The 22,015-nt window shown below is 47.2% G+C and overlaps 2 protein-coding genes across 5 annotated transcripts in view; one reads left to right on the top strand and one right to left on the bottom strand.

The window, feature by feature from the left end:
• Positions 1-22,015, top strand: part of RBAK (RB associated KRAB zinc finger) — a 42,111-nt gene that overhangs the window by 3,044 nt on the left and 17,052 nt on the right. Inside the window, exons 3-6 of one of the 4 annotated variants that reach the window (XM_045461629.1) lie at positions 400-500; positions 2,101-2,233; positions 7,317-7,790; positions 17,635-17,693. In XM_045461629.1, the coding sequence (XP_045317585.1) occupies positions 17,679-17,693 (15 nt within the window). In that variant the 5' untranslated portion in view covers positions 400-500; positions 2,101-2,233; positions 7,317-7,790; positions 17,635-17,678. Of the gene's footprint in view, positions 1-399; positions 501-2,100; positions 2,234-4,913; positions 5,015-7,316; positions 7,791-16,031; positions 16,462-17,634; positions 17,694-22,015 lie in introns of those variants that run through there. The other 3 variants (XM_045461631.1, XM_045461630.1, XM_045461632.1) reach the window with 3 other exon arrangements.
• On the bottom strand, positions 351-6,838 carry LOC123589499 (speedy protein E4-like). Its single transcript, XM_045461652.1, has 6 exons — positions 6,491-6,838; positions 5,545-5,603; positions 4,956-5,041; positions 2,364-2,532; positions 2,091-2,195; positions 351-456 (listed from the first exon to the last, which is right to left on the bottom strand). The coding sequence occupies exons 1-5, from the start codon at positions 6,741-6,743 to the stop codon at positions 2,136-2,138; spliced, it is 627 nt and encodes a 208-aa protein (XP_045317608.1). The 5' UTR covers positions 6,744-6,838; the 3' UTR covers positions 351-456; positions 2,091-2,135.

The following is a 22,015-nucleotide window of genomic DNA, read 5'->3' as shown; positions in this document are numbered from 1 at the left end:
TATAAAAATAAATATAATCATTCTAAGGGCAAGACTTTCAAAATAAACCAATGAAATTTATGGCATATTGTTAGGCTATCTATCACAAACAATCCTTTGGCTCTAATTTTACATTTTTTAAGTACTTCCCTCCTAATCTGTGTCCCAGTGCATAAAAAACGGGCCCTCCAACTTCTACCTCAGAGGAGATTTGAATTAAAACAATCTGAAATATTTGGTGGTGCCCTGGGAAGGGACAGACCCTGAACAAAACCCTGGTTTCTCATTGTCCTTCCATGGACTCCTAGACGTGCCCCCAACTCCTAGGAGTACAGTGTGATAACTCTATTCAGCTCATTCTAGAAGGTTCTAGGTTCTTCCAGATTATCTGTACAAGAGACTCCTCTCTTCCTTCCTCAGGCCTGTCATTAGCATCCGGATGGACTTGCTGCTGAAAACCTGCATCTCCCCTGGGCTCTGAAATTGAGAGAAAGAGAGGATGTCCGATTGATTGCAAGGAGGCAAGTCTCCAGTTAGAAAAGATTATTCACATTCCCAGTCAATTGTAATCAGAGTTTACGCTGATTTATAAATCCATTTTTCTCTTTAATCCTTCATTCTAAACCTCAGTTCATTTTCAATTTTGATCCTTGGTCTTTGGGGACCCTGCCTCCAAAAATGTCTTACTATGGTGAAGGTCAGGCCCAGTTATCTACATGTGCTGTAGCCAGGACTCTAGGTGATTCTTCTCAGGGAGTAATACAAACAGGAGAGAATGTTGCTTTAGACTCTATGCTCACCTTGGTCCTTTTGTGCTTCTTACGGTCTGAATTAATAACCATACTACAAACATCACCAACACAACAACATCATGAACTATGAGACCAGATGCCTAACCTCCCATTTGAACCCTGAATCCTAATGTTTAACCAAAGCAGTTAGTCCTAAATTTGGTCAGTGCTATATGGCCCGAGTGCCTGTGTCCACCCTCCCCCCCCCCAAATTAACATGTTGAGATCCTAACCCAAAAGGTGATGGTGTTAGAACGTGGCACCTTTGGGAGATGATTAGGTCATGAGTGGAGGCCTCATAAATGAGATTAGTGCCCTGATAAAAGAGACCCCAGTGAGCTAGCTCTCCCTTTCCGCTGTGTGAAGATGCAGCGAGAAGGTGGTGAGGACACAGCAAGAAGGTGGCAGTCTGCAGCCCAGAAAACGGTCTGGCATCTTGCTCTCAGTCTCCCAGTCTCCCAACTGTGAGAAAGAAATGTCTGCTGTTCGTAAGTCTGTGGTACTTTGCTATAGGGGCCTGAACAGACCAAGAGAGCCAGTTCGCACAATTCAGACCACATCTTTACTTTACTCTGCCCAAATCTGTCACTATGTGTCGATCACAATAAGCCATGCTGAAACTGGTATTCCTTAACCTTTACTCGTTCTGACAAACTTCCTTGACCATAAACCTGAGGGGAAACGTGTGATTGAACAAGATAAGAGACTGTTCTGGAAGTGGGCCAGGTGAGGTGAAGAACGCATATGTGGTCTGGCCATAAGCAACTTGCTCGAAAGCAAATTTGGATGAAGACATAGCTAGTCATAATTTATCTTTTATTACTGGGCAGGTAGGCTGTTTCCATCAAATATCATATTGTTAGACATTTATTTTGTTGTAAGGAAATCCCTAGAGTTAATAGTCTCTCAGGGCTTAAAGGCCAAAAATGAGTTAAAACAAGAAAGTCAAAACACAATATACGGAAAAATTAGAAACTTTCCTATTTCACACAAAAAATCAACATGTCGTCAAAACTCTCACCCAGGCCCAATTGCTTTGGATGCAGTTATTTCAGCCAAGTCCATGCCTCTGTGACAAACTGGTTTTCCTGAGGTCTGGCACCCACGTATCTCCCTGAGGTCATGCCTGGTGTGTGGTTGTCAGCTCGTGGCTGGGACGTGAGTCAGCGTCTGGCTGTGTGGCCACCCCCACTTCACAGTGTGTGGAAGGCTGATGTGTGGGATGGGGGGCAATGAGCATGCGTCCAGCAATTAGACTCCTCCGAGTTCCTGAGTGGACAATAAATCATTCTGCCTGTACCCTTGAGGACACAGACCTACCTTCTCTCAGGCCGATGACCTCAGGCCTCCGTGGTCCCGGGAACTCTAGGACATGAGGGTGCGATCTCGCCCCCACACCCACAGCTCTGGATCAAAAGCCTGGATCTGGAAGACAGACGGCCCCCTGAGCAGACAACCTCCAGGCAGGCCCCCCTCCCTGCCACCGTCCAGGCTTTCATTCTTTCTCATCCCGAATCCCGTGTCCCTCCGTATTCCCCTCTCTCTCCCACTGGGCACCCTCCCCACCCCCCCAAGTCCCCACAGCCCACCCACCTCCTCACACTCTTCCCGGGACACCCTGGTCTTCCAGCCCATGGATCGGATGAATTGAAACCGCAGTTTGTGAAACAAGGGACGCTGGGAGCGGTTCTTCCCGTACAGGAATGAAAAGATGGCCTGTTTGGGGGCCTGGTTATCTTCTTCCATATCATTGGCCAGGTAGCTGGAGAGAGATGTCAGGTTGCTGGTCAGGAGCAGGACAGGCGGGACCCCCCCCCACACACACACCCCAGCTCAGCTTCCCAGAAAGGACACAGGCTGCTCACTACCCAGTGTCTCCAGATGCCACCCAGTCACCAGGAAGGCACTGCTGGGCAGAGACGTCTCCCACCGTGATGACAAGACAGAACTCAGCAGGGAAGCCGGTGGGCACGTCCTGCCCTGTGTTCCAACCCCATGCCCGCCCCTTGCCCTTCACCGTGTCTGTGCACACACCTGTCTCCCTGTGTGGACTGGGGATATACACAGTTCCTGCAGCCAGGAGCTGAGTCCACTCTATTTCTGCAGAAAGTGGCTTTCCTACCAAATGACTAATGTAGGACTTGGTTCATGTGGATGCATTAGTTCAACATGCATTCTCCCCATCCTTCTTCTCATCGCCTCATGGTCCTTGGCACATAAGATACTCTTGGGGAGTTTTTGTTCAGTGAATGAATGAGTGAATGAATGAATGCTTTCTCTCATGGTCAAGGGCAATACTGATTACCTCATAGGTTCAAAATAACTTAAACATTTGCAGAATGGAAGGGGTTGTGTTGAGTGTTTGGAGAGGAGAGTGTGGAGGTATTTTGACAAGACCTGCCTTCAACAGGTGTCTAGTCTAATGGGACTGGGGAAGGGGGTGTGGGGGCTGGATAAGAAATAACTATAGTCCAGGGGCAGCTGGGTGGCTCAGTCAGTTAAGCATCAGACTTTGGCTCAGGTCACGATCTCACAGCTCACCTTGTGAGGTAGAGCCCCTCGTCAGGCTCTGTGCTGACAGCTCAGAGCCTGGAACCTGTTTCAGATTCTGCCTCTGTCTCTCTCTGCCCCTCCCCTGCTCATGCTCTGTCTTTCTCTCTCTCTCTCTCAAAAATAAACATTAAATATATTTTTAAAATAACTATAGTCCAAAGTATCCATAAGACTAGGATTATTTTTTGAAAATGTTTTTTAATGTGTATTTTTGAGAGAGAGAGAGACAGACAGGGGGTGGGGAGTGAGAGAGAGAATGAGTGGGGGAGGGGCAGAGGGAGAGGGAGACATGGAATCTGAAGGAGGCTGCAGGCTCCAGGCTCTGAGCTGTCAGCACAGAGCATGACATGGGTCTTGAACTCACATACTACGAGATCATGACCTGAGCCGAAGTCGGACGTTTAACCAACTGAGCCACACAAGCTCCCTGAAAATGTTTTTTTAATGTTCATTTATTTCTGAGAGAGAGAGAGAGAGAAAGAAAATGTGAGTGGGGCAAGGGCAGAGAGATGGGGGTACAGAGGATCCCAAGCAGGCTCTGTGAGGACAGCACAGAGCCGGATGTGGGGCTCAAACTCCTGAACCATGAGATCATGACGTGAGCCAAATGCTCAACTGACTGAGTCACCTCAGTGCCCTATGAGGCTAAGATGTTAACAGAAGCGCTACTCAGGTACAAAAGTCAGAGAGGTCAGGGGAGCATCTGAAGATTTGGGAGTTGGAATCAACCTTGAGGACAGGTCATTTCCTTCAGGTGCATGTGTAAAATCAGCTAGACAGAAAACGCAATATAGAAACAGAGGGAAAGGTACTTGGCAGGTTGGGCGGAGAGGGTTGGAGCCAAACTGGGAGCTCTGGCCTTGCCCAAGAGCGCCACTGGCCGGCCAAGTTGGAAGATGAAGCAAGAGAAGGGTGCTTTGGAAGGACTTGAGGCACAACAGCCGCTGGCTTGGGGACAGCCTTGTAAGACACCAGCAGGAGTATTTACAGTAGGTCTGTGCTGAGTGCTGAGGGCCTGAACTGAAGCATTTGTGCAGGGAATGCGGAGAGGAAGACAATGATGGATGTCACTTGGGCTTCTCTCTTGGCTTGGGGCAGGGCAGTACACTTCCTTCCTTCTCTCCTCTTCGGATGGTTTTATGTTTTCTATTCTTCAGTCTCTTAACTGATGTTAGGGTTATTTGTGTTTAGAAAGAACAGTATAAAAAACGCTATGCTATAATCCTATCGTTTTCATACACAGACTAAACAGTTTAAAAAAAAACAGGTTAAAAAATAATCAGTTACAAGCAGGTTTTAAAAAAATAGATGAGGGGCGCCTGGGTGGCTCAGTCAGTTAAGCATCTGACTCTTGATTTTGGCTCAGGTCGTGATCTCGTGGTTTGTGAGTGTGTGCCCCGCGATGGGCTCTGTGCCCACAGCGTGGAGCCTGCTTGGGATTCTTTCTCTCTCTCTCTCTCTCTCTCTCTCTCTCTCTCTCTCTCTCCCCCTCTCTCTCTCCCCCTCTCTGGCTCTCCCCTCTCAGAATAAATAAATAAGCTTGAAAACAACAGATGAAGGCCAGAGTCCCACTCCTCCCCTCGACTGTCACAGGGTATTGAGTACCACTGATGGCCGAGGCAAAATACTCACAGTGCTAGGAAGAAGTGAATTCGTTGGAACTGCCAGGAGAAGAGGCCAGCACGGCTAAAGTAAGCTATGACCATAGACAGGAGATACTGATGAGGAGAGGAAAAAAGCCATAAGGCAGGGATCACATCCTAGGGGAAGGAGAAAAGTGGGGGCAGGGCGTGGAAGGCCTCAGCAGGTGCTCATGCTCCCACATGTCGGCTGAACCTGCTTATTTGGTATCAGAAGGTTGGCTGCAAACCCAGGAAGTCAAGGGGAGAGTTTCTGGTGCTCCCAGGGTGGCTTGCTCTGCTGTTTTGGGGGCTTGTCTTTAGGATAGCCAGCTTCAGGAGGGTCTTTGATAAGCTGGAGCAAAGGGGAGCCCCCAGGAGCTGAGAGGAGAGGGGACTTAAGGTGACAACAGCCAGAGAGCCACAACAAGGGTTCAGATCCCAGAGGATCTGCAAGAAACCATGAGGCGCCTGAAGGGAAGTGTAGGCAGCATCAGGTTGAAGAGAGAAGGAGAGCTGAGGGCTCAGAAGGCATCTGCCTGCCCCGGGACAGACGTTGGAGCGAGCGGGAGTACATCTTAGTGGAGAGTGACAGACGATACCTTGTCAGATACCCTCAGGTTTTTGTCCCAGGCCAGGAATCTTTTAACGACAGGATCTTCTGTGAGAAGAAGGCATGTGTTAGGTTGGGAACCAGAACTGGGTTAGTGTGGGAACATTCCAGAGTGAAGAGGAGAATGATGCTTCCCCTGGGGGAGCTTGTAGGATGTGGCCAAGGGTGAGGCTGATGGGCAGAGGTGAGAGGACACCACTCCCTGGCCAAGAAAATATGGTGGTATCCTTGCGGGGTGGCCAAGAGAGAGCTAGGAGTCGGATCTTCAGTAAACAGTGGTGCTCTGTCATTATCACGTACTGCTGCAGGGACCACAGAGACCAGAGTCATTCACCATCATTTTCTCATTTGACAGTGACCTCAGGGTACAAAGATGGCCTGTCATCCCCCTTCACACAGATGATGGCATTTAGTTTCAAAAGGCCACTAAGAGCTGAGATGTCCCAGGGGCATGACCAAAACCAAGGTTTCTTGTCCCAAAGACAGACCTTTCTCCAAGTGTCACCTAATCCTCTGTCGTTTTTTTTTTTTTTTTTTTAAATTTTTTTTTTCAGCGTTTATTTATTTTGGGGACAGAGAGAGACAGAGCATGAACAGGGGAGGGGCAGAGAGAGAGGGAGACACAGAATCGGAAACAGGCTCCAGGCTTTGAGCCATCAGCCCAGAGCCTGACGCGGGGCTCGAACTCATGGACCGTGAGATCGTGACCTGGCTGAAGTCGGACGCCCAACCGACTGCGCCACCCAGGCACCCCATAATCCTCTGTCGTTTTTAAGTGTCCCTGATGAGGATCAATATGGGGTCCTCCAAGGATGGAGAGAGAGCTCAGCAGCTAGCAGAGAATTCTTTTCCATTGGAAAAGTGTAGGCATTGGAAGTTTCTTGTTTTTTAAGAAAAAAAAAAGAAAGGATAGGATTGGAGGGTGCTCTGCCTACCCAGCAGCCTGTTGAAAACCTCATGGTGCTCAGGCAGCACTGAAGACAACCGCTGTCTCTTCAACTTCATCTTGAGTCCACACAGCGTCTCCACGACCCAGACGTCCTCGGCCCCTGGGGCTGTCTCCTCCTCTGACTCCTCCCTTCTCCTCTTCCAGCCACAGGAGGGAGGCGGGGGATGGGGTTCCACCCGGGGGGCTGAGTGAACAAACCAGGCTCCAATATAAAGCTTCTGTCTTTGGGATTCAGCCATTGGTCACCCAAGCCTCTCCGCAACCCAAACCTCCCCTCATTCTCTCCGACCTCGGAGACTATTGGCCTCTCCCAAACCATCTTTCCATCTTTCTGCCTTGTTGATATCCACCTGCCCCCATTCATCTTTGCCCCTGTTCCATCCCCCTGTCCTCGAAACTCTTCCTCATTATAGTTAATCTCTCCCATTGGAATAATGGAATAGTGGAATCATTTCCTCTCCTCCTTTATCTCATTTGAGGATCTCATCTCCTGACCCTCCTTCCTTGCCCCCCCAGGTCTTCCTTCCATGGGGATATCCTTGTCCTTAGGTCCTGGCTCTCTGAATCTCTCCTGTCACACAAACCCTACTCACATCCTCCTTTCTGACTTCTGTATCCCTTCCTCCTTCCTAGTCAACACTCTCAAGTCCCTTCTTCCTCCTGCTTCCTCACCTGATGGTCCTGGGCTTTCTTCACCCATTACTGCCTCCAGGGGGTACCCCGGGGAGCTGGGCTGTGTGCTCTGGTCCTCAGACCGGGAACACGGTTGACAACCGGCCATGATTTCTCCCAAACTCTTTCTTCCCTTCCAGAAAACTTAGATTGTGTTCTGCTCAAACTCCTCTTCTGGATTCTGGCTGAACACAAGCCCGTTATCACTTCTCCAAGCTGGGGAAAAGCTGGAAGTGAAGAAAAGCTCTGAGAAGATGCTGTTGTCCACCTCTGCTGCTAAGCACTATGGAGTTTGATCCTTCCAATCAGGAAGGTCAGAAGCCTCTGATGTCATCGGTCATTCCAGCCTGGCAACCAGTTTGAAGGAAAACACGCGTAACTGCCAGACAGGTGTCCACTTTGGAGATCGGGGTAAAGGATATCTCCTGCCGCCAACCCAGCCTTGGACCATCCTCCAGAACTGTCCTCCAGAGTCTGGACCACTCTTCAGCAGATGCCAGGCTCCCTCCATGCTAAACTTGAACCATGTCAGACTCTCTCCACCCCTCTACTCCTATTTCAAGGCGCAGTCTGGCAGGAGAGGGAGGAAGCCAACAAGGAAATTTAGCAGGAAGGTAAGACCTTGTGAGAGTGAAATCAGTATGTAAAGAAGGTCCCAGGGACATTGATTTGTTGGGTTAAAAGCTAGTTCAAAATGCTGAATTTGACAGAGCTCCTGTGCTCGATGTTTACTGACACTATGTTTACTGATGCGATTCTGGGCTAGAGGGACACGCATGCTCTACTGAGCCCGAGAGACTTTTTGGGGAGACTGTTTGAAGCGTGGTCACACACGCTTCAAATGGTGTCTACAGTTTCTGAAGTCTATGGGTCGCTCCAAACCTGCCCGTCAGTTGCCATTAATCAGCGGTCTGCAGATAAAGTTTGTGAGCATGTGTATCACTCCTGACCCAGAAATTTCACTACCATTTGTGTATCCTAAGAAGAAAATGGCACATGCACAAAGAGACTAAATGGAAAAATCGCCAGGACAGAATCTGTTTTATTGAGGTGGGGAGACACATGAAAGTATGGATTAGTGATGCGGATGACCAACTGGTTGTCCCTGTGGTATCAGAGGAAGCGTCGTCTGAACCTCCTTCCTCCTACCTACCTCCTACCTCTGCTTCTCACCCGGGCATCTGAGACTTGCCCTTTCTTCCTTTCCTTTCCTTTCCTTTCCTTTCCTTTCCTTTCCTTTCCTTTCCTTTCCTTTCTCTCCCCTCCCCTCCCCTCTCTCACCTACCCTCTCTCCCCTCTCCTTCCCTCCTGTCCCTTCCCTTTCCTTCCTTCCTTTTCTTTCCTTCCTTTTCCTTCCTTCCTTCCTTCCTTCCTTCCTTCCTTCCTTCCTTTTCTTTCTTTCTTTCTTTCTTTCTTTCTTTCTTTCTCTTTCTTTTTCTTCTTTCTTTCTTTCTTCCTTCCTTCCTTCCTTTCTTTCCTTCCTTCCTTCCTTTTTCTTTCTTTCTTTCTTTCTTTCTTTCTTTCTTTCTTTCTTTTTCTTTCTTTCTTTCTTTCTTCGGTAAAATAACATAACATAAAATTTATGATTTTAACCATATTTAACGGTATAATTCAGTGGCATGAGGCACACATACATTATTGTGCTATTGTGCTGCCCTCAGCACCATCCGTCTCCAGAACTTTTTTTATCTTGCCTGAAGCTGCAACTCTGCACCCAGTAAGGACCACCTCCCCACCTTCCCCCACCCCGCCCCAGCCCCTGGCAACCACCGTCCTACTTTCTGTCTCTATGGACACGGCCACTCCCAGGTACCCCCCATCATGGAAGCATGCGGTGTTTGTCCATTCGTTTCTGACTTATTTCATTCAGCAAAATGTCCTCAAGCCTCATCTATGTTATAGCATATCACAGTTCCTTTCCTTTTAAGGATGCGTAATAGCCATCGTGTGTCTACATGTTTTTGCATGTTCCTTTCATAATAATATAATAACAATATGATACACATATGTATTTACATACCACATTTAGTTCATCCATCTGTTGATGGACACCTGGGTCGTTTCCACATTTTGGCTCTGAGTCCTGCTTTCCATCCGCTGCTTGAACTTTGATGAGAAGCACATCTGTTATTCAGGATGGGCCTAGAGTTTTATTTTGTATTTTCATCACTTACGTATTTCTAATCAGCCCCACCCAGGCATAAGTGAGGTCAAATCAGTTCACCCAGAAACAGAACTACCATATGATCCCACAACCCCACTTCTGGGTATATACCGAGAGAAATTGAAAGCAGGATATTAAAGAGATGTCTGCCCTCCTGTGTTCACTGCATCATTATTCACAATAGCCAAGATAACCTGTGTCCATCAACGGATGGATGGCTAAAGAAGATGTAAGGTACGTGCATGGAGATCTGAGGGATATCCTGCCATTTGTGATAACACGGATGGACCTCGAGGGCATCGTGCTGAGTGAAATAAGCTAGACAGAGAAAGAGAAATACTGCGTGGTATCCTTTATGTGTGGAATCTTAAAAAAAAAGAAAAAAAAGGTCAAACTCATAGAAACAGAAGGTAAAAGAGAGGTTTGCCAGGGTGCAGACTTTCAGTGATAAGATGAATGAGGTCTAAGGATCTCAAATAAAACCTGGGAAACACAGTTGATAACACTGTGTTGTATAAGTGAAATTTGCTAAGAACTTAAGTGTTCTAACCCCCAAAAAGGTGAGCATGTGAGGTGATCGATATGTTAATTAACTGGACGGGAAGAATCCTTTCATGGTGGATACATCTATCAAATCACCTGGATGCACGCTTTAAATATCTTTCCATTTCTTGTCGGTTTTACCTGAATAAGGCCGAGATCGTTAGAAAGTAGTTGATCCAAGGCACAGGGACTGAGCGTCTCCTTGGTTTGCAATCGTCAACTTTCAGACTCGGACGAGGTCTCAGAGAGCATGCAAGACAGCCTTGGGGTTCCTGCACAGTATCCTTGGGCCCGGGGCCCTCCCACAGGTCCCCACTGGTGGAAGAGGCACTGCTGTGGGAAGGACACATGACTCCTCCCTGGAGAAGTTCAACTCCTCGGAAGCCAGTTTGCACTTAAATTTCATTCCTGATGCTTTCAGCCATCGTAGCTGGTTGGGTCCTTCCATAACAAAATGGAAGGCCACTCTTCCTCCTGATGAAGCTAGCTTCCCAATACTAGAAGGCAGATACTCTGTCCCTATTCAAGTTTCTCTTCTGTGCCATGAAAGCCTGGATTACTTTGAAGAAGGGGATTCTTCAAGACAGTTTGCGTAGTCCTTTCTCCCCCCACCACCTTGTCTGGATGTTCCACAGTTAGGCAGGGCCCATCCTAAGATACACTGTTGGTACATTGCCCAAAAATGGGCTAAACAGCTCAGACGGGGAAGAGCGAACTGTTACTTCTTCTCTGTCTCTTCCCCCCGTGGAGGCAGTTTAATATAACAGTGGCTGTAGCTACTGCAGAAATATTGGCAGGATGAAACAGAAGTGCTTTGCAAATGCAGCCCTTCTGGCGTGAGGACCACATGGGGAAAGTAACTGAGATACAGATACCGGGATCCAGCCTCATTGGTTCTAGTTCAACAGAACTGGGGTAGGGCCCACTTTAACTTTTTTTTTTATTTTACTTTTTAAAGTTTATTTATTTATTTTGAGAGAGAAGGAGCAAGCTGGGGAGGGGCAGAGAGGGAGGAAGAAACAGGATCCCAAGCAGGCTCCACACCATCAGTACAGAGCCCAGTACAGGGCTCAAACTCACGAACCTTGAGATCATGACCTGAGCTGAAATCAAGAGTCAGTCACTTAACTGACTCAGCCATCCAGGCGCCCCTAACTTATTTACTGATGCACATTCAGATTTGGAAATCTTTCTGTGGACATGCCACCCAGGTCAGGGTAATAGGGATCCTTTTTTTTTTTTTTTTTAAGTTTATTTATTTTGAAAGAGAGAGTGAGTGGGGGAGGGGCAGACAAAGAGACAATCTCAGGCAGACTCCACGCTCAGCACAGAGCCCAACATGGGGCTTGATCCCGTGACAGTGAGATCACAATATCCAGAGTCAGATGTTTAACTGACTGAGCCACCCAGGCACCCCAGGGCAATGGGGGTCCTAAAGAAAGCAAAGCCACATTTGCATGAAATAAGCCATGATCTATACCTGACATGCCAAGACCACGGCCAGGCCTTGAGTCCAAGGCTGAGGGGTCCTTTGGAACCAGCCTTCAATCCTCTGGCCAGTTTATTGGTGACAACCTGTCCAGCAGCCTGGGTGCAGGGCTCAGATTCACTGACCTGAGATCTGCTTCCCCAGATTTGGACACATAGACCCGTGAGCAGAGTTCATCCTGAGTGACTGTGCATGTACTGGTGAAAAACTGCTCTCTCCACTAGGAAGTCCTGTCTCGCCAGGGGCTGCTCACCCTGGCCTGTCATTCTCTAGTGAGCGATGGTCTCTGTACTTCCCTCCTGTGACCTGTAAGACCTAGAGAAACCCCTAGGAAGATGACACGAAGTGTCTGGGATGGGGAGATGGGGTGAGGTTCTTGATACTGACCTCTAAGATCTGGTGTCAGAAGCTAATCATTAAAGTCTTTAACTTTTTTTTTTTAACAATTACATGTCAAGTTTTAAACCCTGTGTTAAATTTCTTTACAGATTTTTAATGTTTATTTATTTTTGAGAGAGAGAGACAGAGTGCAAGTGGGAGAGGGTCAGAGAGAGAGAGGGAGACACAGATCTGAAGCTGAACTGTTAGCACAGAGCCTGATGCAGGGCTCGAACCCATGAACCGGGAGATCATAAGCTGAGCCAAAGTCAGACACTCAACTGACTGAGCCACCCAGGCGCCCCTTGGTCTTTAACTTTTATGCTCCCCTCCACCATGTCTGACACACTCTCAGTGGGTCCTAAAATCATGTTAGTTGTAGTCTGATATCATTGCCTCTCTTAAGTGCTATAAAATGTTATCTACACACCAATGTGCCCATTTATGGTTTCAAATCTTGTTTTGAGATAGTTATCCTTTATAAGGCATTTTCAGGAGGATTGTCTCATTTTCTTTGTTGAGTTGAGAAAACAGGGTGCTGGGATTTGTCCTTTTTTAAAACTAATTTATTTGAGAGAGAAAGAGACAGACAGACATTGGGGGAGGGGCAGAGAGAGAGGAGAAAGAGAATACTCAGCAGGCTTCATGCTGTCAGCACAGAGCCCAACACAGGGCTCGAACTCACAAGCCATGAGATCATGACCTGAGCTGAAATCAAGAGTCAGATGCTTAACCAGCTGAGCCACCCAGGCGCCCCTGAGTTTTGTCTTTGAGAAACAAAGGATGTGAAACCCAAAGACTGAAGCAGGATCCCAGGTTTCACCTCGACTGCTCTGATTCAAGTCCTGTATCCCGTTCATCCCGTTCTCTTCTCCATCTGTCCAGACAATCTGAAGGACATAAGCCAGTTAGTATGATGTGCCTATCAAAAGATGGAGGTGGGGGTGGGGAATGGGAAAGTAGTGGTTCTATTATAAACTAGTATGTGCCCTTGGGCAAATCCTTCCTCCTTCCAAGCCCCCATTTCTTCATCTATAAAATAAAAGGTGTAGATAAGATGATCTTTAAGGGCCTTTCCCACAGCATAAGCAAAGCAGTGAGAAAGCACTTGTAGTGAATTTGATGTGACCGGGTACACGAATGCTGTGGGTGAATTGTGTGCCCCTATCCCCACCACCCTATTCATGTGTTGAAGTCCTAACCCCCTAGTACCTCAGAATGTGATCTTATTTGGTGGTTAGGTCTTTCTGGAGGAAATCAAGTCTAAAAAAATGAGGTCATTAGGATGGGCACTAATTCAGTATGGGTGGCGTCCTTATAAAAAGGGGAAATTTGGACGCAGAGACACTGAAGTAGAGGGAAGACAATGTGATGACACATGGAGAGAAGATGGTCACCTACAAGCCAAGGAAAGAAGATGGGGCACACCCACCCCCACCGCCCTCAGAGGGAACCAGCCCTGTCCACGCCTGGATCTCAGACTCCCAGCCTCCAGAACCGGAGACAATGCACTTCTGTGGTTAAAGCCACCTGGTTGGTCTTACTTCATTACAGCTTCCCTGTAAACTGATCCAACCAGTATTTTGAATAAGAGGGAATTCAGATTTGACAGTTACTGTCCTGACACTTCTGGCGACCATTCCATTAAAGCAAGGCATGTCCCGAGGCTCCAGAGAAGAACCAGTTCTTTCAAACAAATGAGAAACTTGAACTTTTTTCTTAGCCTCTCACATTTCCTGGTCACGGTGAATAGGTTAGTTTCGGGAAAAAATGGGTGAAAGACTTCAAGAATGGTTTGCAAATCTTGAAGATGGGTGCTGGCATCTTAATAAAATTGACACATTACAGAGAAAAGAAAACAAACAGGAGCAAACACAGGCCACAACATAGAAAATTAAGGGTGGGAAAGGCTTCTTCAAGTACAATGTCAACACATGAGAAATGTGAGGAGAGCCTGAATGATTTGAACACAAAAAAATAATGTCCGTGTGATAGAAAATGAAAGTAAAAGATTAAGTTAGGAAGATTGATGATGAATTGGGAAAATATTTGTATTTTATACAAATACAGAAAGAGAAGGCTTTATTTTTTTTAATGTTTATTTATTTTGAGAGAGAGAACGTGTGAAGGGCAGAGAGAGAGGGAGAGAGAGCGAATCCCAAGCAGGCTGTGCATTGTCAGCACAGAGCCCCACGTGGGGCTTGATCCCATGAACTGTGAGACCATGACCTGAGCCGAAATCAAGAGTCGGACACTTAACCAACTGAGCCACCCAGGTGTCTCCACCCCAAAACAGAAAGCTTTATATTGTCAACACTAATAAGTGAAGCCACATTGAAAGGCAGGCCTCTGCTGCTTCTGGCCCAGGTGGAAACATAGGGTCCAGATTTGCCCTCCCAGCTTAAATACATTTTTAGAAGGCGGAAATATATGATATATGAAATGACAGGTTTTAGCCATTTGGAGAGAGGGGTGAGCCTTGAGAGTGTCCAGTTCGCCACCCAGAGAGTGTCCAGGCCAAGGTACAGGGGAGGGGGAGTGGGGGAGCCCAGTGGGTCTCTGAGTTGCAGGGACACAGTTGCGTGTTGGGGCGCCCATGGCAGCCAGGGTTCACAGGCAGAGAACCAGAGTGGAGAGAGGCAGGAGGGCATCCCAGTCTTCGGCTGAAGGCTGAGCCAGTCAGTGTGTGTAGGGGAGGCAAGAGCTGGAGGCTGGGCCAGGTGGATGGGCACTCTGCCTGTCTTCTCCAAGAAGCTCAGCGAAGCTTCCATCCTTTACCTGGTGAAAGTGGAAAAGAACATGGAAGAAATGTGCCTGGAGGTTCTCCTGGCTCAGGCCCAGGTGAGGTGTGGTCACCTCACTCAAATTCCAGCATTCAGTTCGTGAGAATTCAGGCACAGGCCACATTTAATAGCAACAAGAGCTGGGAAAGACTGTCCCTGGCTAAGTAGTCACTGCCAAGAGAAGCTTTGGGAGAAGCACGCATTTTGTGCGGGATTAGTTTGATGCAACAGCTCAGCTAGAGAAATCAGGAATGGGTTATGTGACCACTCATTTGCATGCATCAGTACCTATTACTACCATTTAAAAGAGCATTGCCTTGAGAAAACTTGAAATATAAATACTTCCTCTGTCGATTGCATATGTATCTAAATATCTTTAGAAGCTAAATAATTATCTTGCCAGCATTACAACCCAGGAAGGTTTTTCTTAAGGACCTGGGAGCCATCTCTTTGAAATGTAAACCTCTAGGAAGATATTGTCCCTCTCTGTCACCACAGGGGGCAGGGAGGTCGTTAAGCATGGGCTCTAGGCACCTTGCTTTGAGCTGTAACTACCTTGTTGTTGGAGAAATGTGAGTAGTTTGCTTTATCCTTTGAACAGAGACAACTAGCACGGATGGGCACCCAGATCACCAGGTGAATTTAGGATGAACTATGAACGCATTAAGAAACAATTGGCCAAGAACATGGTTATATAATTTCACCAAAAAAAAAAAATAATAATAATAATAATAATAAATCATCGTCCTTATCCCATTTTTGAAAAATGACGTTTTAACCTAACATAAACTTAATTCTCTTTGACAGGTAAGATCAAGAAGATCTTAATCAAGAAGAAGATCTTCTTCTTCTTCTTTTTTTTTTTTTTTTCGGTTTGTGTGTATTTCCTGATTGTTTTACAGTCTTTACCCATTAGTTGTGCAATCTGGACAAGCTACATCTTCTATTTCCTTCTCCCTCTTGGAAAAACCATGTGCCCATAGATACTATTACTTTATGTCATGGCTGGGTATTAATTGTATCCCAGCGTTTCAGTGAAACTTCTAATATTTCAGTGACGTGCACATGGTACACCCTTTCCTTGTCCCCTCCTGTTCGTGGGGAATCTCAGTGCCAACACGAAAGATCTCAGGGCAAGCAAAGGACCAGGGATCCAGGACGTAAACACAGCCCGCTACTCTAGGCTACACCTTCCCTTAATCCCGAACAGAAGCGAAGACAAATGGAAAATTGGGTCCCAGGTCCAGGCGGTCAATCCCCTCCACACAGCGCCCTCTTAAGCACCAAATAGGGTGGAGACATTCGAGACGTCCCCTAACATGTGGGCGCTTAGACTTATGGGAAACAGAGTCCGGGTATCGGTCCCGCTCCCGAGGCGGACTCCCGTCAGGCGCACCGCCGGCGTCGTCCTGCGCATGTGTGACACGCCCTGTGTGCGTGTTCGCGCACGCGCAGTGCCGCCGCGCCGCTCTCGCTTCCTGTCCGTGCCCAGGTCACCGCTGGCCGTGCTTCCCAGGCTTCGGCCTCAGGCGGGCAAGGACCCCGGGGCCTGCCGGGCTGCGCGCCGTCCGTCCGGGCCGGCACCCAGCGGGCGCAGAGCTGTGCGGGCTGGGCGGAGTCTCGAGCGGAGACCCCCAAGCGCGAGCCCCGGAGCCCGCGGGCTGGGCCGGAGGGGCTGGGCGGCGGCACCGGCGGCTCAGGGCGGCGGGGCCCGGGCCCGGCCCGTTTGCACCCGCGGCGGCCCGGCCGAGGCTCGCGGGACGGCGAGGTCCCAGGCGGCTGATTCGGGCCCCGGGACGGTCGTCGGCCCGAAGTGAATTTGTCCCGGAGGTCCAGATCCGGCTCCTCGGGAACGGCGGCCCCGGGAGGAGCCGCGCCAGCTCCGGAGCCCTCGGGAGCCTCGGGGCAGCTCGGCAGGTCCCGACGAGGTAGGTCGTGGGCTTTCGGGTCTCCAGAAGGTTGTGCATCTTGTAGGCCGCGCCGCAAACCGAGGGCGCGAGCGGCGGCCAAGGAGGGATGGGCTCTCCCCGGGACTCGTGGGGCCCAGGTTTTCTGGGAGCGCAGGGGGTCCCCGCGTGGGCTGCGGACGTTCTGTGTCCGCTCCGTTCTCCAGTCCCGATACCCCTAGTTCCCCGTGCCGCCCTCTCCGGCTTCCAAGCGGGTCTCTAAGCGTCCCTGAGCACCTGTGCTGTGTGCTCTAAGTGTGTGCCTACCGCGCTGGGCTCTGCCCTGTGGCATCCGCCAGTGTAGTGCAGGACAAGCCTGCGAGGGTTTGCTGCTGCTGCCGCCGCGGCCGCTGGGGTGACAGAGAAGGAGGTTGGGCCTGAGAAGGGAGGTGGCTCTTGCAGGGTGCCCGAGTCTATGGGTGGGATTGTGGATGCGACTCAACTCCTGCGCCAATGTGCTTCCACTCTGTTAAAGTTTTCTTCTTACGTGCGATGATAACCTAGTTAAGTTAGATAATTTAAAAACAAAATCGTGCCTTGATGATGCCCATCTGTCCCGTTTTGGAGAGCTAATATTCTCTGTCCCTCTGGATACTTTGATTTTAAACAGTTTGAAGATACAGTAAGAAAATTTGTAAACGGTGTAAGGGGAGAATTTTTTTTTTTTTTTGGCAACATTAATTTAATGAAGGCAAACTATTTGAAAAAGGAGTGAATATTTATATTAACCAACGAGGGTAACCCATCTAAACATCTCCTGTGGGGCGCCTGGGTGGCTCCATTGGTTAAGGGTCCAACTTCAACTCAGATCTTGATCTCATGGTCTGTGAATCCGAGCCCGGCTTCAGGGTCTGTGCTGACAGCTCGGAGCCTGGAGCCTGCTTTGGATTCTGTGTTTCCCTCTCTCTCTGCCCCTCCCCTGCTCACCCTCTGTCTCTCAAAAATAAACATTAAAAAACTTAAAACCAAACATTTCCTGATATGTGGGAGTAACAGGTATGCTTTGTGTTTCACCTTTGTCACATCTTTAGCTCCTTGTAAGTGTTCACAGGGTGTCATTTTATGAGCTTTTCTTTGGCGGTTACTACGCAGGATGTTCCTGCCTGGGCAGGCCAGATTACCCATGACTTCTGTTATTTCTTTCTCCTCCCCTAGGTCGACCGTTAGCAGTCTGTACGCATTTCCAAGAGCAGTAGAAAATGAATGAGTCCCAGGTGAGCTTTCCTATGTCTGTATATGTTCTCTTACTTGTTTTTTTCATGCATTTTAGGAGGTTTATATGGTTCCAGATTTTACAGTGGGAATGTAGAAATAAATAAAAGACATCGTCTTGTAAAATAAAATTGTTAGGATTTGGATCGGCACCCAGAGTCCTTGTTGAGTTTATGTGTGTAGATAGTGGGCTACTTCAGGGCTGTGGGGGTAGAGCTACAAATATTTTTTTTAATTTTTTTTTTTTTTTTTAATGTTTACTTTCGAGAGAGAGAGAGAGAGCTTGAGCAGGGGAAGGGCAGAGAGAGAAGGAGCTAGAGAATCCAAAGTAGGCCCCAGGGTCCATGTTGTCAGCACAGAGCCCGACGTGGCGCTCGAACCCACGAACGGCCAGATCGGGGAGATGATGACCTGAGTGGAAGAGGCTTAAGTGACTGGACTTCCCACGTGCCCCTATAGTTACAAATGTAATTGATGTTCCTGACAGTTACAGAGAAGGAAGAGTACCGCCCATTACTGATTTGTATTGACTGTAAGAAGAACCCAGTCTGTTACTTGTGGGTTTTAAAGATTTCCCAAGACTTGAAAAAAATGTTCTTGTTAAAATTGAAATAACCAGGGATAGCTTTCCCGGTAACAACCTTTAATGTCATTGCAACACGTGGCTTATACTTGTAGCTTATCTGAGCTGAGGGCCTGCCCAGGGAGACATGCACCAAAATGCTGTGATCCAGCCAGACATATTTTCCCTGCTACTCTTTAATCCAGGGGTAAAAGCGAAGTCCTGAGGAAATGGCCTGTTCATCCTTCAGATGCTTCTGTTACTGTTTATTCGGGTTGTGCCATAAATGGTACAGGAAGGTATTCTCTAGCAAATGTGTCCTCACGTCTGTTTGCGTTTCAATCCTCAGCGTTTGGGTTTTGTCCTCACCACTCTCCTGAATGTGGTGGTAAAGATTAGCATTGACCTCATTACAGTCAAATCCGTTGGGCGTTTTCCAGCCCTTACCTCACATCACCGTGTGTTTGCTGTTGACCTGTTACTTACAAATGGATACTTTCTCCTGGGGTCTCTTGGTTCTTGGCCTCTAAAACAAGTCACCTGAAGTATTTCTGTAAATACCTTGAGCTGATGAGGAGTCTTTGAAAGAGGGGGTGGGGATAGCCCACATTATCTCTTTTTTAATATATAATATCTGGTGTTCAGAGGTTCACAGTTTTCTGAATGTTTTGGGTTTGTTCTTTTCAATCAGGATGCGCTTAAGAGTCCACATGTTGTGGCTGGCCGATAAGTCTTTAAAAATTTTGTTTATTTTTGACAGGGAGAGAGACACGAGTGTGAGCGGGGAGGGGCAGAGAGAGGGAGACACAGAATCCTCTGTGTGAATGCCTCAGAATCCTCTGAGCTGTCAGCACAGAGCCCAGCATGGGGCTCAGACTCATGAACTGTGAGATCATGGCCTGAGCCGAAGTCGGAGGCTTAACTGACTCAGCCGCCAGGTGCCCCTAAATTTTTTTTTTAATGTTTATCCATTTATTTTTGAGAGAGAGAGAAAGAGAAAGATCTCGAGTGGGGAAGGGTCAGAGACAGGGGTGGGGGGAGAGAGAGAATCCCAAGCAGGCTCCATGCTGTCATTGTAGAGCCCCACGTGGGACTTGATTTCCCAAGATCCCACGATCGAGATGGTGACCTGAGCCAAGACCACGAGTCAGACGTTCAACCGACGAGCCACCCAGGCGCCCTGTCTTTTAAATCGTTTAATAGTAGCTCCCCCTGTGTGTCTCTTGTGTTACTTTGTAATTTATGTTTTGAAGAAATTGGGTTTATCCTTAGTTTCCCATGGTCTGTATCACATTGCTGTCATTTTAACTTTCACACTTTTTTTTTTTTTTAATTTCCAGTAAGTCTTGTAAAATTGGTAGTTAGCTTGGGAAGTTTACCCACTTACGTTCAGTTCTTTTGGCAAGACTTTGTTCTTCATGACCCTTGTCTACTTTCTCCTGGAGGCTGTGTTCTTTTTTTTTTTTTTTTTTTAATGTTTATTTATTTTTGAGAGAGAAACAGAGCATGAGTGGGGGAGGGGCAGAGAGAGAGGGAGACACAGAATCGGAAGCAGGCTCCAGGCTCCGAGCTGTCAGCACAGAGCCCGAAGCGGGGCTCGAACTCATAGACTGAGAGATCATGACCTGAGTCGAGGTCGGACGCTTAGCTGACTGAGCCACCCAGGCGCCCCGGAGGCCGTGTTCTAATCCTGTCTTTTTTGTGTGTGATGTTAACCTCCGTTGGCTGATGTTCATTGCCAATTCTTCAGGGGAGACAAGGTGATACATGCTGCTTTACCATTTCTTCTTCATTTACTAGCCAGAATACTTTTCTAAAGGAAAGCATCTCTCAAATCGTTCTGTGGTTCACACAGAAAAGATAATTTCCACAATATTGAGTAGGCTCCTGTGCAACAGGAATTTTGTTTGCGTGTTTCGTTTTGTTATTATCAGCTCACGGGTTTAGACGCGTTTTAAGATTTTCAGGACACTGAAGTTGTCACTCTATTTGGTGTCTAGGTGGATCTGTCTTTGACCACAGGAATCTCTTCAGATTGGTTTCTGAGTCTTTTGAAACATCCCCTATATATTCGATAGCTTTTGTTTTTATTCAGCATTTTATTTTGAAAAAACTTCAAATTGCACAACAATTGCAAGGATCGTACAAAGAACTCCCGTGTTCCTTTTGCCCAGATACTCCAGTTTTTGACATGTTCCCACATTTGCTTTATTATCTCTGTGTATATATGTATTTTTTTCTGAACCATTTGAGAGTGGATGTCATCTGTCATGTCCCTTTTCAGATTGTACCTCCTGAGATCAAAGATACTGAATTCAGGAAATGTAACTTTGATATAATATTTTTATCGAATCTATAGTTCACCTTCTGATTTCACAAGTTTTCCCAGTAATTTCCTTTATAGCAGTTTTTTATTTCCAGTTAAGCGTCTGCTCTTGATTTTGGCTCAGGTCGTGATCTTGCAGTTTCTGAATTTGAGCGCCCTGTCTGGCTCTGTGATGACAGTGTGGAACCTGCTTGGGATTCTCTCCCTCTCTCTCTCTCTCTCTCTGTCCCTCCACTGCTCATGCACACATACTCCCTCTCTCAAAAGAAATACATAAACATTTTTTTAATTAGTGCATTTCCTGTAGACAGCACATAGTGGGGTCTTGCTTTTTTTTTTTTTTTTTTTTGATCCAGTCTGACAGTTTCTATTAATTGGGCTGCTTCGGCCATTTACGCCTAATACAATTATTGGCATAACTGGTTAGGTTGTAGTCCATTGTCTTTGATTTCTAGTTGTCCCATCAGCTTTGTCTCCTCTTTCTTCCTTGTTTTCCTTCCTTTGGACTACTTGAATTTTTTTTTATGATTCCATTTCACATCCTTTGTGGGGTTGTTAGCTGTAGCACGGTTTTTATTTCAGTGGGTGCTTTAGGGTTTGTAGTATGCAGCTTTAATTCCTCACAGTTTCTCTTGAAGTGATGTTCTCTTTTGCTTAGCATGCAGGAAGGTTATGGTCCCTTCCATTTGTCCCTTCTGGCTCCTTAAACTGTTGTTGCATTTTGCTTTACAGGCAGGATCAACCCCGCGGTACATTGTGATTGTTATGTAAACAGTTATCTTTTAAAGAATAAGGGAGAATAGCATAGTTACTATTTTTTCTGAAAAAATCCAGATTCTTATTTTCTGTCATTTTCCTTCTGCCTGAAGGACTTCCGTCACCTCTTCTTCTGGTTGATGATGAATTCCTTCAGGCCTTGTATGTCTGAAAACGCCTTTATTTTTGCGTTGGCTTGTATGTCAAGGGAGCTATGCTGGTTTTTCTCCTGTGCTTCAAACCTGTTCCTCTGCTGTCTTCTCCCTTACATTGTTTCCAAGAGAAATATGATGTCCTCCTCACCTTCCTTCTCTGTATATAACCTGGTTTTTATTTATTTTTCTTCCTCTTGCTGCGTTTAAGTTTTTAAGTTTTTATTTACTTATTTTCAGAGAAGGGGGTGGAAGGGGCAGAGAGAGAGGAAGAAACAGGATCCCAAGCAGGCTCTACACTGTGAGCTCAGAGCCCGAGGCGGGGCTCGAACTCACAAACTGGGAGATCATGACCTGAGCTGAGATCAAGAGTCAGACGCTTAACTGACTGAGTCACCCAGGCACCCCTAAACTTTTCTCTTTGTTTCTGGTTTTGAGCAGTTTGATTGTGAGAGGTCTCGGTATTGTTTTCTTCATGTCTCTGTGCTTGGGGATCTCCTTGAACTTCTGGGATCTGTGTGTTTATGA

This window comes from Leopardus geoffroyi, chromosome E3 (genome assembly GCF_018350155.1).
Source record: "Leopardus geoffroyi isolate Oge1 chromosome E3, O.geoffroyi_Oge1_pat1.0, whole genome shotgun sequence".
In the NCBI taxonomy this organism is placed as follows: Eukaryota; Metazoa; Chordata; class Mammalia; order Carnivora; family Felidae; genus Leopardus; species Leopardus geoffroyi.
This window is presented reverse-complemented; position numbering and strand designations above follow the sequence as displayed.